At 36.9% G+C, this 14,518-nt stretch overlaps 1 protein-coding gene and 1 long non-coding RNA gene across 3 annotated transcripts; one reads left to right on the top strand and one right to left on the bottom strand.

The window, feature by feature from the left end:
* Positions 1-2,760: 2,760 nt before the first annotated feature.
* Positions 2,761-7,651, bottom strand: LOC142517749 (phenylacetaldehyde reductase-like). 2 transcript variants are annotated; one of them, XM_075620155.1, is made up of 6 exons: positions 7,428-7,651; positions 5,072-5,241; positions 4,666-4,857; positions 4,237-4,399; positions 3,754-3,940; positions 2,761-3,110 (listed from the first exon to the last, which is right to left on the bottom strand). In XM_075620155.1, exons 1-6 carry the CDS (start codon positions 7,543-7,545, stop codon positions 2,981-2,983), a joined length of 960 nt encoding a protein of 319 aa, XP_075476270.1. In that variant the 5' UTR covers positions 7,546-7,651; the 3' UTR covers positions 2,761-2,980. The 2 variants fall into 2 exon arrangements, with proteins under 2 accessions (XP_075476270.1, XP_075476269.1); XM_075620154.1 differs by having other exon boundaries at positions 2,771-3,113.
* Positions 5,164-7,345, top strand: LOC142517751 (uncharacterized). Its single transcript, XR_012813366.1, has 2 exons — positions 5,164-6,362; positions 6,396-7,345. It is a non-coding gene; the product is annotated as an uncharacterized LOC142517751 (long non-coding RNA).
* Positions 7,652-14,518: the final 6,867 nt, after the last annotated feature.

Here is a 14,518-nt window from a genome sequence, read left to right as displayed (position 1 = left end):
TCGTACGGGCTATGAACCGACACCTCGAGACTAATCCTAAGGTGCAACCACATTGATACAACCTGTGCAATCACCCCGAAACAACGACGTCCATCCTAACACAATACAATCTCATAAACACGGAAATTGACACCCATCGTTTCTTACGACTTCTAATGAATTCAAGTGCCTATCGACACTAACCGGCATACCAAATACCAACCGAACGTCATACTAATCATACCTAGATGCAGCAACGATCACCCGTCGATTCCCAACGAAGCCTGCAACGATAAAACTTCAAGAACACATTAATAAACATATTTTCTGAAAACGCAGTTTAAGCACTCCCACGAAAAACATCATAACTCACTCAATTTTTATCCAAATATTTCGAATTTATTGTTAAATCGAAGGTATCAAAAAGTTCTACAATTTTTGTGTTAAGTTTTCTCAGTATCACGACCGAAAAATCACAGTATTTGAAAAGACAGCAAAAACGTGATCTTTGATCCAAAAATGGTTTCAAAAGTGATCTAAACATAATTGTTCAAACTTCTACGCATCACACATGTATTTTTACGCATAAATAACAACACAACGCATAATATAACGAGATCGATGCAGCAATAACAGAATATACGTGCCTTTAAATCTTTAACGTTACCGAAACGACGATACCGAAGCGGGAGGGAAGCGAGGCTTGATCCAGGACGAACGTGGCGCGATTTTCTTTAAGCAAAATCAACGAAAACTCGTCGGAAAATTCAGAGAGGGGCGGCTGCACTCTTGCTCTAGGAACTCTAGTATTTTCTCAAACTAAAATTCTGAAATATGTGTTGGTGTGTGTGTCGTGTCTTTTAATATCATTAAGGGGGAAAATTGCTTAATTAGGAGTTAATAAGGCTAATTAAAAATTGCTAATCAAAATGCTAATAAATGCTAATAAAAATGTTAATCAAAGACTAGCTTTGCTAAAATCCCTTAATAAAAAAATAAAAATGCATAAGTGCTAGACTTTAAAAGTTTTAAGATTCCAAAATCACTAAAAATCAATAAATTAGACTTTTAAAATGCTAAAACTGAATAAATTATTTAAAATGCCCCATTTTCAACTTAAAATAAAATACCACCTTTAAAATCGTCAAACTCGTCCCCGGTCTCTTTTCCTCGATCCCGCATCGAATAATCGCCTGAAAACATGAAACTTGAAAAATATTTTAACGTGCATCACATAAACATAGACAATTTAAAATAATGCATTTAAATAAATTATGCCCCACTAAGACTCATTTTAAAATTAAATAAATGCTTTAATAATTAAATAAATGCATGAGTTATACGTGTACTGAATTTGGGCACTACAAAAGGTGAGCGTGGGCGACGTGCTAAACGAAGGGTGGAGAAAATAATGTGAAGAGGAAATGAGGGTGAAGTGAGAAGTGGACCTCAATTTTTAAGAGAGTCCAACATAGATCTGTCCCTTCAAGATGGGAAGATTTAATTTGTTTCCAAACTTGTGGAGACTAATGAGCAGCAGAGGAAGAACACACAACTAACATGTTGTAAACCGAGAACAACACAATTAATCGAACTTCGAACCTGCGGTTCAGTTCGACTCGGGAGGGGGAGACTGGTGATACCCCATGGACATTAGGCCCAAACCACATTTGGACCCCTGGCCCATCTCCAACTAAGGTGAAAGGCCCAACACGGGCCCAGATATTCTCCTATAAATAACATGTTCGGATGTCTAACTCATGGATTCAATATATTGTTTTTCAGCAGCACCCTTAGCTGCTCGCCACTTATATCCTCAGTCTCTGACTTGAGCGTCGGAGGGACTACGCCAAGACACCCTCTTGTCCCCCTTCTAACAGTCTTATTCATGCTTTCAGGCTCGATACAATTCTGACACCTGCGTCTGGATTAGTGACACTTGCTGGAATCGGACCCTAAATTTCCCGTGAGTAGGGATGTAATCGAGTCGAGCCGAGCCGAACTCTTGAATGTTTGAGCTTGGTTCCTTTATAATCGAGCCGAGCTCGAGCTTTATATAACGAATATATGAATGGCTCACGAGCTTATTCAAGCCTTTATCGAGCCTAAACAAGCTTAATAAATATGAATTATACATTTAAATTTTCATTAAATTAATTAAAAATAAATTATATATTTAAAGAAAAATATATTATTAATAAATAAATTTAATAGATTTTTCTATATATTTCATAAATAATATGCAAAATCAATAAATCAAATATCAAAACTATTATTTTTCCATCTAAAAGATTACTCATGAACTTACCAATGAACAAGTTCACGAGCTAACGAGCCGGATACTGTAAAGCTTGAGTTTGGTTTGTTTATCTTAACAAGCCTCAATAAACGAGCTTTTATTGAATCGAGCTTCGAATAGCTCACAAATGGTTTGGTTCGTTTATATCCCTACCGATGAGTATCAAGTTATATTGTTATTTAATATATATATTAACTATGAAAACCATGCAACACATTCTAGATTTATAACAATATATGAAATAATATCATTTTAAAAAATTTACATAATTCTTTTGTATGTTACCAAGTAGTTTACCTGCTGTACGATATTTGATGCATGGGAATTGTCTTGGTTATGGGTAAGAATCATAAATACTTCATATCTTAAAATAAATGGTCGTTAATCGAAAATATACACTATATTTTCAGCGAGGTGAAGTTTATCCATGGCGAATTACATTGCTCCGAATTACACACATTCTGTTTGCGAGTAAAATGAGAACGTTGTATCAAACTCATTTTCAGTGAGGTGAAGTTTATCCATGGCGAACGAATTAGCATTCTTTCTGAAGAAAAAGTTTGAAATTAACTAGTAAGTTGTAGTTATAGTTCAAGTAAGTAACTGGATAACTTCTTTCAAGAGTACAACTAAAATGACTTAGCCACATTCGATAGATTATGAGACAATATCAGCCTCAAGGACGTATTGTGATGGGCAAATTTATGTGAGGAAATTTTTCTCTTTCAAGCTTTCAACCATATCCTTCAGGCTCACCTCTGAAGGAGTGAAAACAATGCCCAAATCTAGTGCTTTCTTATTGCATACCTGGAACGTTGGATCCTCTGCAGTACTGCTGCAATGACAAAAATGTGAAACTAGTTATTGTTTGTAGAATACGAGGTACTAAAATATTGCTTTCCATGGAACTATTGGATACTCAAGAGGGCAATGAGTTATTTATTTAGAGCAATATGATCTTCTTTGGATAAGAAATCCGACAATAGAATTGTTTGTCTAAATATTGTTTCCTTCTGCTATAGAATCTCAGCTAAAGAGGGAGGCATGCATATGTCTGAAATTTGATCAACTCGTCGAACGTCTAAACAAGATCCTATCCTGGAAATCGTAAACGAATGTACAATATTGGTGAAAACAACATATTCACTATTAGCCACAAGCAAAAGCTCTTGCAATGAAACTACAGAGAAATTCATAAAAATGGATGTTATTTTCCAAGTGGAATAATGATCATTGTGGAACAAAAAAATGAAATTTTGTATCATACGTCCATCGATGATTAAGATAAAGGACTGTGACTCTCCAAGATGATCAATAACTGGAATAACTGGATTTCAAGCTACAATCCACAAGTTATGGACATGCCTCATATTCAAAACGCTTGCGAGTAACATAGAAGTCAAATTTTCTTGAGAAATAAAGGATCGTTCCAGAGAGTGGGAACTCTGATGTTTTTGAACAGAGAAAAGACTTACATTTTAGGAAGGTCCAATGAAGGATAAAGCTTCTGCAAAATCTCCAATGTTTCCGAATGATTTAATGTTCTTTCTATCAAAATGTATCTGCCACTTGCTGAAGGATTCTCAAACGCCACAACATGTGCTTGAGCAACATCTCTAACATCAACTAATTGATAGAATGGCCAAGGAAATGCTTTGTTTTCTGTAATAGAATATTATTTTAATATACGCTTTATGGTTATAGATAAGGGTATCATATCGAATACGATATGGATACGGCGACACCACAAATTTTGAAAAATCAACGTATCCGACTGGTCAAGCCTATAAAAAATCAACGAAAAGGATTTTGTCGTATCCGACACGCGTATCAGTGTGTCGTATCCATATCCGTGTCCGATTCTTCAGAAACAAAATTTTAGGAGTATCTGTGCTACATAAATTTTAATGCTCCAAAAAGTTGGATTAGCGGAAAGACATACAGATCATTCGATATACCTTTAATCACGTTCAAGAACGTCTTAGAAGTGTAATTAAGTATTGGTTGAAGGAGAGGACCAATCACGTAGCTAGGATTTATTACTACCAAGTCGATGCCATTTTGTTTAGAGAATACCCATGCAGCTTCCTCTGCCAATGTCTTTGCGAGGCAATACCAAGCCTGCTAGCATGAGATATGATGTTTCGATCAAAGGATTGCTCAAACAAAGTATATTTTTCGAGCTACTGTGTATCACATTCAAATTGTGGGGTATTTTAATAGAAAACAAACCACAACAGAATCAAATCATCATCAGATGCCAAGAGAATCATACTAATTTTCAAAATCATTGGTTGGAATTTCATTCTGGATCTTGACAAGTTCAAGAAGGATAATAATATAAAGTAGAGAAGGATAAAAAGTGTGGCACTCTCACAAGTACAAACCTTGATTTCTTCACAGAATACTGGATCGGAAAACCATTTCTCATCAATTATAACATTGGGGTCTTTGAGACTGCGATTAAACATGACTGCAGCGAGAGACGATGTTAGCACTACTCTTCTAACAGAAGGTACTTTGCTGCATGATTTTAGGACATTAAGTGTTCCCTTCACCGCCTGTTCTATTAGTTCTACCTAAACCAAGAATATAAATAAATCTAGCATTTAGTAAATTAAAACAATATAAGTGAATCCGACAAGAGTTCAAGTTCATCACAATGAAGAATGAGAATGATCAGAACAAGCCTACCACCCCTCGCCCCAAAAAAAATTTATAATTTACCAAGTGTGATGTGATTCAAGAAAGATCTTAACGTTGCATGAATCAATCACGAGTAAGACAATGAACCTGTGGATCGGTTACTTCAAGGAAAGCCGGTGAGGCTATGTGGAAGACCCCTTCACACCCATGAACCGCGGGATCAAAAGATCCATCTCCCATTAAGTTGGCTTCGAACAAGTGTAATCTCTCCTCTGCTCCCTCGAGTTCATTCAAGTGAGCTACTTTATTCTTATCACCTGCATCTCAAAGTGATTAAACAAATGTCGCTACCAGATATATCTCGAAGAATCTTACTCATGGATACAACCCATATTTTCTTTGTTCGAATATGGTAGCATTCACTTCTTTCGCTTGATTATATCATCTAAAATATACCAGAATAAGTGTTCAATGTGAACTTAGGATTGTCTCCCATAGTTCAATGTGAATATCACCAGAAACATCACGATATTCGTAATAGAACTGTATCTCACCCCAATGTTCGAATAGAAGGGGTGGAAAAGCATAGGCATTTGCATTTACTAAACATCAGAAACTTGTGATTTCACTTCATATATTCAGAAAGATTTTTACTTTTGGTTTAGCCCATCGATCAATTAGATAACTGGCTCTGATTCAAGCCGAAGGCACGGACCTCTGTAGATCTCGCGGGACAGCTCTAAAATTCATTTGATACTAAGGATGAAGAATTACAAGATCAATCAACAGAAAACTAAAGTAGCTGCGCCATAGATTCAATTCATGAGAATTCGATATCAAGCCATATAAATAGCAACAAAATTTCCTACTTGGCCATAAATCAGACTCTTCCCTGTTTGTTCTGTTTTTATTTATTTATTTATTTATTATTTTTTTGAGATCGTTTTTGCTAAAGGATGGAGGGATTGATTGAGCTGTATTACATATAATACAAGCAAGATGGTTGAAATGAATGAGCATGTCGGGTGTTCTTTGCGATCACAAGGGTACCTCTAAAGCAAGAAGGACTTTTTTATAAAATGGCGGTTAGGACTGTAAAGAATGTGTCTATTACGTTGGTGATCAAGAAGCCTTTAAGTAGGGGAATTGAAGCCTTTAAATAGGGGAATTATCTCAAGTCACGGTCAAGAGTGGACATAATTCAAAAGAAGACTGCCACTTTAGTCGTTGGGGAAATATAACAACCATAAAAGGCTGAGACACACAAAAGATAAGCAGACGCAGAAAGAGAGATCTCACATATACATCAAGGAATGCACAAACTCAGTGGGAGAAGAAAGGATAAGAGAATATAGAGGAAACAAGACTCATATTGTGTTCATTCATTTTTCTGGAAAAGTGTACTGTAATTCAAACTTTAGTGTATATTAATAAAGTGGTTGTTCTCCGGTGGATGGAGGTAATTCATTAGCTGAACCACGTATCTCCAGTGTGATCTTTAAGCTTTTAATTCTTCTTTCTGGTTAGTTAGCCTGGTGCTCGAATAATTGTCAAGAGTTAACGACTTGGTGAAAGTATTAAATGGTTCTTGATATAGTTTCTGTAGTGAATTTCGATCGAAACTTCATTGTTCTTCCAACAAGAACTACTATGTTACACGGAGCTGAGTGTCGGGCTATGAACCGAGTATATGACCAGAAGATGAGAGTTACCGAGATAAGGATGTTAAAGTGGATGCACGGATATACGAGGATGGACGAGATAAGAAACATGAATATTAAACAGAAAGTTAGGATTGCACGACGTGATTAAGATGTCATGGACAGTGAACCTGGGCGACCAGATAATGCCCCAGTTAGACATTGTGACATTAACCGAGGAAGAGAGAAACCAAAGAAAACTCTGTTAGCAATCATAAAACATTGTAAAATTCATTCAAATATATATAGATGAGAATACAGTAGAGGATATAATACAATAACACAGGAGGATTCATGGTTGTGAAAAAAGTCCCAGGTCAAAGTGTTAGTAAAAAAATCAGTCTCCCCCATAGTTTCTAAAAAACACTTTGACGAAATGCCCCGAGGATCTATATAGCTCCGCACCCTATGAAATAAAAGACCTGATTGTTCTCTTTTTTTAGATGGTTGATCAAGAGCATCAGGACATCACATCAAAATGTTGCAAAACAAAACAATGAGATAACTTTCCCCAAAATAAAAACTCATTGGAAATCAACTGTTACTGACATCGGAAACCAGAAAAAGCCACAAAGCAAGAACAAGAACATAATTTTTAAGTCTGAACACAAAAAATAGTACTGAAAATTTCTTGGTTTTATGGCCAACCATGGTAACGGTTTAAAGCGTCATTTATTGTATCCAATAACCAAAAACCCCCAAAAAAAAAACGAGACAACAACTCTGATATTATTAAGAAATTAATCAGTCCAAACCCACAAAAATTAATTGCGTGAAACATGTAGATAGAGATTAATACTGACTGAGGTTTGTAACAGTGGCTTTAACAGTGTAACCCCGCTGAAGCAGAAGCTTAACCAGCCATGAAGCAATGTATCCCGATGCTCCAGTCACGCACACAACTTTTCCCACTCCACTCATCCTCTGTCGATCGCGTTTCGGCCCAAATTTTGTACCTATGCGCGTGTGATTGGTCTTGTTTGTAGACTACCGAATCTTCTTCTCTCCACATTGTTAGGTGAGTTTTTAACGAGGTGGGGTTCACGTCAAAATAAAATACCCAGAAAAACATATCCCTCAATGAAAGATTTTACAAAACTGATAGTAGGAATTAGTTATAAATAGAGCTCAGTCCTTCAGTTATTGTATCCCAAAATCAAAAATTTTTCAGCTTTGATAAAAAAAGAGTGCATAGGAAAAAAGAGCGTATTTTTTTCTTAAGTGCGGGAATTCTCTTGTGTGAGTTAGAGAAATTATTTTCTCGGTATACTCGGGGTTTGGGAGTGAGAAATATTGAGTGTATTGGTGTATACACTTGTTGTAATATTTCTTCCAGTTATAAAAGTTGCAGTGCTCCGTGGACGTAGCCTATATTGGGTGAACCACGTAAATCTTTGTGTTCTTATTTATTATTTTTATTCCGCATTTTTGGGTACTATATTATCATCGTGATCGGCATCGCTTCGGGGTAATTTCCCAACAACTGATATCAAAGCCTTGTTGTGAAAATTCTTAAAAATTCTGAGTATGCTCTGTGGTTGCAGCTTTGTCTGATCTTCCACATCAGAAAAGATTTTTTAGATTTTTTGCTAAGACTAGAGAAGTGATGGCCGGAGATGATGGATCGGGACCGGGAATCAACAAGTTCGACGGAACAGATTTTTCGTTCTGGCGGTTACAGATAAGAGATTATCTGTACAGTAAGAAGCTGCATCAACCTTTATCAGGAAAGAAACAAGAATGGGGGATGATGATTGGGAGCTCCTTGACCGACAGGTGTTAGGTGTGATACGACTGACCCTAACAAAGAATGTGGCGCATAACGTGGCGGAGGCCAAAACCACGGAGGAGATGATGACCATTCTGTCAGACATGTACGAGAAGCCATCAGCAAACAACAAAGTACATATCGTGAAGAAGTTATTCAACTTGAAGATGGGAGAAGGTGCTTCGGTGGCAAAACACATAAATGAATTCAACACGATCGTCTCTCAGCTGACATCGGTGGACATCAAATTTGATGATGAGATCCGGGCACTTATTCTTCTGGCGTCTTTACCAGACAATTGGGAACCGATGCGGGCAGCGGTTAGCAACTCTGTTGGAAAAGGGAAACTACAACTCAATGATGTTAGAGATCAAATCCTTGCTGAAGAAGTTCGCAGGAAAGACTCGGGTGAAGCAACATCATCGAGATCTGCTCTAAATCTTGATAACAGAGGAAGAGGCAGGAGTGGTGAAAGGAGTTCCAACCGATGGCGCGGTAGATCCAAATCAAGAAATGGAAAAGACAAAAACATCCTTGAAAAGAATATGAAGTGCTGGAGCTGTGGTGAGACTGGTCACTTGAAAAAGAACTGTAGATCAACAAAGAATAATGTCAATGCTGTCACTGAGGAAGTACATGATGCTCTGCTATTATCCATGGAAAGCCCTGTTGATTCTTGGGTTATGGACTCGGGGGCTTCGTTTCATACCACTGGTGATCGCGATTTATTTGATAATTACATCGCTGGTGATTACGGAAAAGTTTTCCTGGCTGATGGAAAACCCTTGGAAATTGTTGATATGGGTGATGTACGGATGAAGATGTCAAATGGATCTGTCTGAAAAATCAATAAAGTCAGGCATGTACCAAAATTGACACGCAATCTGATCTCGGTGGGACAGCTCGATGATGAAGGCCACAATGTGACTTTCGGTGATGGTTCCTGGAAAGTGAACAAAGGAGCCATGATTGTTGCTCGAGGAAAGAAAACTGGAACACTGTATATGACTTTCAGTTGCAGAGACACATTAGCAGCTGTGGATGCTGGAGCCAATTCAAGTCTATGGCATTATAGACTTGGACATATGAGTGAAAAGGGAATGAAGATGTTGGTGTCAAAAGGAAAGCTACTAGAATTAAAGACTATTGAACACCAACTATGTGAAAGCTGTATCTTTGGAAAGCAGAAAAAGGTGAGCTTTTCAAAAGGCGGTAGAGAACCGAAAGCAGCAAAGTTGGAGCTGGTTCATACTGATGTATGGGGACCATCTCCTGTGACATCCCTTGGAGGCTCGAGATACTATGTCACATTCATTGACGATTCGAGTAGAAAAGTTTGGTTTATTTTCTGAAAAATAAATCTGATGTTTACCAGACCTTTAAAAGGTGGAAAGCCATGGTGGTGAATGAGACCAACTTGAAGGTGAAGTGCTTACGGTCTGACAATGGTGGAGAATATGAAGATGATGAGTTTAAAAAATATTGTGCACAGAACGGGATCAAGATGGAGAAAATCATTCTTGGTACACCTCAACAGAATGGTGTAGCTGAAAGGATGAACATGACCTTGAATGAACGTGCAAGGAGCATGAGATTGCATTCTGGATTGCCAAAATCATTCTGGGCTGATGTTGTTAACACTGCAGCATATCTGATCAACAGAGGACCTTCGATACCGCTTGACTGCAGAATACCCGAAGAGGTATGGAGCGGCAAAGAAGTAAACCTTTCTTTCTTGAAAGTGTTTGGATGTCTATCCTATGTTCATATTGATTCAGCAAGCAGAACAAAACTTGATCCGAAATCAAAGAAGTGTTTTTTTATTGGTTATGGAGATAATGAGTTTGGTTATCGTTTCTGGGATGACCAAAATCGGAAGATCATTCGGAGCAGGGATGTAATCTTTAATGAGCAACTTTTGTACAAGGACAAGTCAGACATTGGAGCTGGAGATAAATGTCCTGAAGTCAAGAAGACTGATGAAGTGCCATTGACATATATTCCTGTGAATGAATCGAAAACCAATGACCAGGAAGATGAAGAAGAAACTGCACAAGATGATGACCCACAAACTCCGGTGATTGAACTCAGGAGATCTTTGAGAACCATTAGACCACCTGAAAGATACTCCCCTGCACTTCACTATATTTTGCTAACAGACAAAGGTGAATCGGAGACCTATGAAGAGGCAATGCAAAATGATGATTCAACCAAGTGGGAGTTGGCCATGGAAGATGAGATGGATTCACTGTCATCCAATCAGACGTGGGAGTTGACAGAACTTCCGCAAGGCAAAAAGGCGTTACATAACAAGTGGGTGTACCGGTTAAAAGAAGAGCATGATGGTAGCAAGCGGTACAAGGCAAGACTTGTTGTAAAAGGCTTCCAACAACGGGAAGGAATTGATTACACCGAGATTTTCTCTCCGGTGGTTAAATTAACCACTATCAGGACAGTACTTGGACTAGTGGCGAAGGAAGACTTACATTTGGAGCAGTTGGATGTAAAGACTGTGTTTCTTCACGGTGACCTAGATGATGAAATTTATATGAAGCAACCACAGGGCTTTGAAGTACGGGGAAAAGAGAGAATGGTGTGCAAACTTCAGAAGAGCTTGTACGGTCTCAAACAAGCTCCAAGACAGTGGTACAAGAAGTTTGACGGATTTATGAGTAATAATGGTTTCCTAAGGTGTCAAGCTGATCATTGCTGTTATGTGAAGCTTGATGGTTATTATATCATACTACTGATATATGTAGATGATATGTTGATAGCAGGAGTTTGTCTGGAGGAGATTGATAAACTTGAGAAAGAGTTATCAAAGGAATTTGCTTTGAAGGATTTGGGTGCTACAAAACAAATCATTGGAATGAGGATCCTTAGAGATCGGATGAATGGAGTCTTGAAGCTTGAGAAGATTCCTGGAAGCAAGAATCCAGCTGATATGCTCACGAAGGCTGTTATCATTGAAAAACTGAAGTTGTGTTTGACTTCAGTTGGTCTCCTGGACTAACAAAGGAGGTATGAGCTGCTGCACTGATGATCACTGATGATGTGAAAACATGATTGGAATCAAGTCTTCAAGTGGGAGAATTGTTAGGTGAATTTTTAATGAGGTGGGGCCCATGTCAAAATAAAATACTCAGAAAAACATATCCCACATCGAAAGATTTTACAAAACTGATCGTAGGAATTAGTTATAAATAGAGCTCAGTTCCTTCAGTTATTGTATCCAAAAATCAAAAGCTTTTCAGTTTTGATAAAAAAAGAGTGCATAGGAAAAAAGAACGTATTTTTTTCTTGAGTGCGGGAATTCTCTTGTGTGAGTTAGAGAAATTATTTTCTCGGTATACTCGGGGTTTGGGAGTGAGAAATATTGAGTGTATTGGTGTATACACTTGTTGTAATATTTCTTCCAGTTATAAAAGTTGCAGTGCTCCGTGGACGTAGCCTATATTGGGTGAACCACGTAAATCTTTGTGTTCTTGTTGATTATTTTTATTCCGCATTTTTGGGTACTATATTATCATCGTGATCGGCATCGCTTCGGGGTAATTTCCCAACACACATAGGAACTGCCATACACTGCGTCGACCATACGTGCTAACGAGATTTTTGGCATTACCGTGCAACTCTTATAATATTATTATTTACAGACTATAATTACCGTTCGTAGGTTGGAAGTCTTTTAAAAAATCTAGAAATATCCCCAAGTCTTTTTTTTTTCAAAGTCAAAATATATGACAAAATTTAATTAAATCTTTCATGTCTTTTCAAAAGTCTAGAAATATTCAGTCGAGTCTTTTTTTTTTCAAAGTCAAAATATATTACAAAATTTAATTAAAAATTTCATGTTTTTTTTATTCACTTTTTTCATCCAAATCACTGTTACATTTCCTTTTAACTCTTCACCCAAATAAAAAAATCACTCAATCATCCACATTTCATATTTATCTTTAATTTTTGCATATGCAATGTGTTAGTTTCGATGGACAATACACATAAAGGTAAAAACTTGTGTGAGACGGTCTCACGGGTCGTATTTTGTGAGACGGATATCTTATTTGGGTCATCAATAAAAAAATATTACTTTTTATGCTAAGCGGATTTCTGGTTTCTTTTTGCTTTTAAAACTGAAGTATATTTGTAAAACTTTGGGACGAACAATTTTTAGTAGTTTCGATGCATGAAATTCTGAAGATATAAAATCTTGAACATTTGGAATAAGAGTATGACACTGAGTATTTTGAACTCAAGTGAAAGCAGGTAGTGGAAGAGCCATGTTTTCATTTCTACTCGGGCTATAATTTTTTAAGAGAAAATTGAGATAATATTGACAAATAGAGTCCCTGAGCTATCGAAAAATTAGACAAAATTTCATGTATAAAAAATAGGCAAAAAACCGAGTCATCGGGGCATTCCAAGTGATAGCAGCCTAGCAGGGATGTTCGAAAACCAAACCAACCAAACTGATTAATAACATAATTATTATTTCTACAATTAAAACGACTTCTTTGCTACATACGACGGATTATGAGACGAAATGAGTCCCGGGGTATTGTTGTTGGCAAGTTCAGGCGAGGTATTTTTTCTCTTTCAAGCTTTCAACCATATCCTTTAGGCTCACCTTCAAAGGAGTGCAAACGACGCCCAGATCTTGCGCTATCTTATTGCATACCTGGAACTTTTGGATCCCCTGGAGTATTGCGGCAATAAGTTAAAATGTGAAAAGCTAGCTAACATTTGTAGAATATGAGAAACTCGGATACTGCTTGCCATGAAACCATCGAATACTTGAGGGAAAAATGGATCATTTATTTAGAAAATATGATATGAATAAGAAATCCAACAAGAGAATTAGATGTCTTACCTTGTTGGTCTCACGTGCGTCAACTTGAGATAATAATATGAAAATAAAGTATTAAACTGGATACTGAGATTTACGTAGAAAACTCCTAAAAATTATTAGGGAAAAGACTACGGGTAGGATAAAAAGAATTTTACTATAATATTTATGGTGTACAACCACTCACCGTGTTTTCAAATAGAGCACACACTCTCTTAATACAGGGACAAACACTTCACAAATATTATAGAACTAAGCACTCAAATGTAATAAGATGAGAGAAAGAACTTGTTGAAGGGATTATATGAAATGAGATGAGTGAGCTCTATTTATAAAGTTTCCTCGTTACTGTGAAACACATTTCATATTAATTGAAACACGTTTCCTTCTTTCCCCAACCAAAAATAATTGATCTCCCAACCACTGCATTAATTTGACTACATTCTTCCCACTTGGAGATTTGATTTAGAATCGAGTAATCCTTACGCATCCTTTCAATCTTGTCATTCTCTGCTACTAAGGTTTCTGTTAGGCCACTTGATGATCTACACCACTCAAACTTATTCGTGTTCACTGGCTTGGTCAGAACATCATCTATGTTATCTTTTGTATGGATCTTCTGTATATCCACACTGTCTTCTTTTACTACTTCCCGCACAAAGTGAAATTGTACTCCAATGTGTTTCGTCCTGGAATGAAAGACTGGATTCCTTGCGATGTGCAAGACACTATGACTGTCACAAACGAAAGAACATTCTTTTGTTTGTGCTCAATCTCCTCCAATAACTTTTTAATCCATATTGCCTCCTTATAAGCTTGAATATCAACCATATATTCTTTTTCCGTCGTAGATAACGCCACAACTATTTGCAGTTTTGAAACTCAACTTACTGTTCCCCCTGCAAGTGTAAACACATAACTAGTAGTAGATTTTATCTTATCAAGATCTGCATAATCTGAATCGACATAGCTCCTGAGTGTAAAATCTGATCCTCCATAACATAATGCAGCATTTGAGGTACCTTTAATGTATCATAACTGCATGCAAATCTAGGAAAAATGAAAAATGACTAAATGAATTGTTTTAGTTGCATTAATTAAATGTGGTAGGTACATTTATATGTTTAAAATAGGTTTTTATATTAGAATGCATAAAAATGTGTTTGAAAGGTTATTCGAGACGCGATCGAGGAACGGAGACCGGGGACCATAAAGGAAAATATTTTTATTAATTGATTATTTTTTATTATTTAATATATGGTATATTTTAATTGGAATTT

This window comes from Primulina tabacum, chromosome 11 (assembly GCF_025594145.1).
Source record: "Primulina tabacum isolate GXHZ01 chromosome 11, ASM2559414v2, whole genome shotgun sequence".
In the NCBI taxonomy this organism is placed as follows: Eukaryota; Viridiplantae; Streptophyta; class Magnoliopsida; order Lamiales; family Gesneriaceae; genus Primulina; species Primulina tabacum.
The sequence above is the reverse complement of the archived record's forward strand: the minus strand, read 5'-3'. Positions and strand labels throughout refer to the sequence as shown.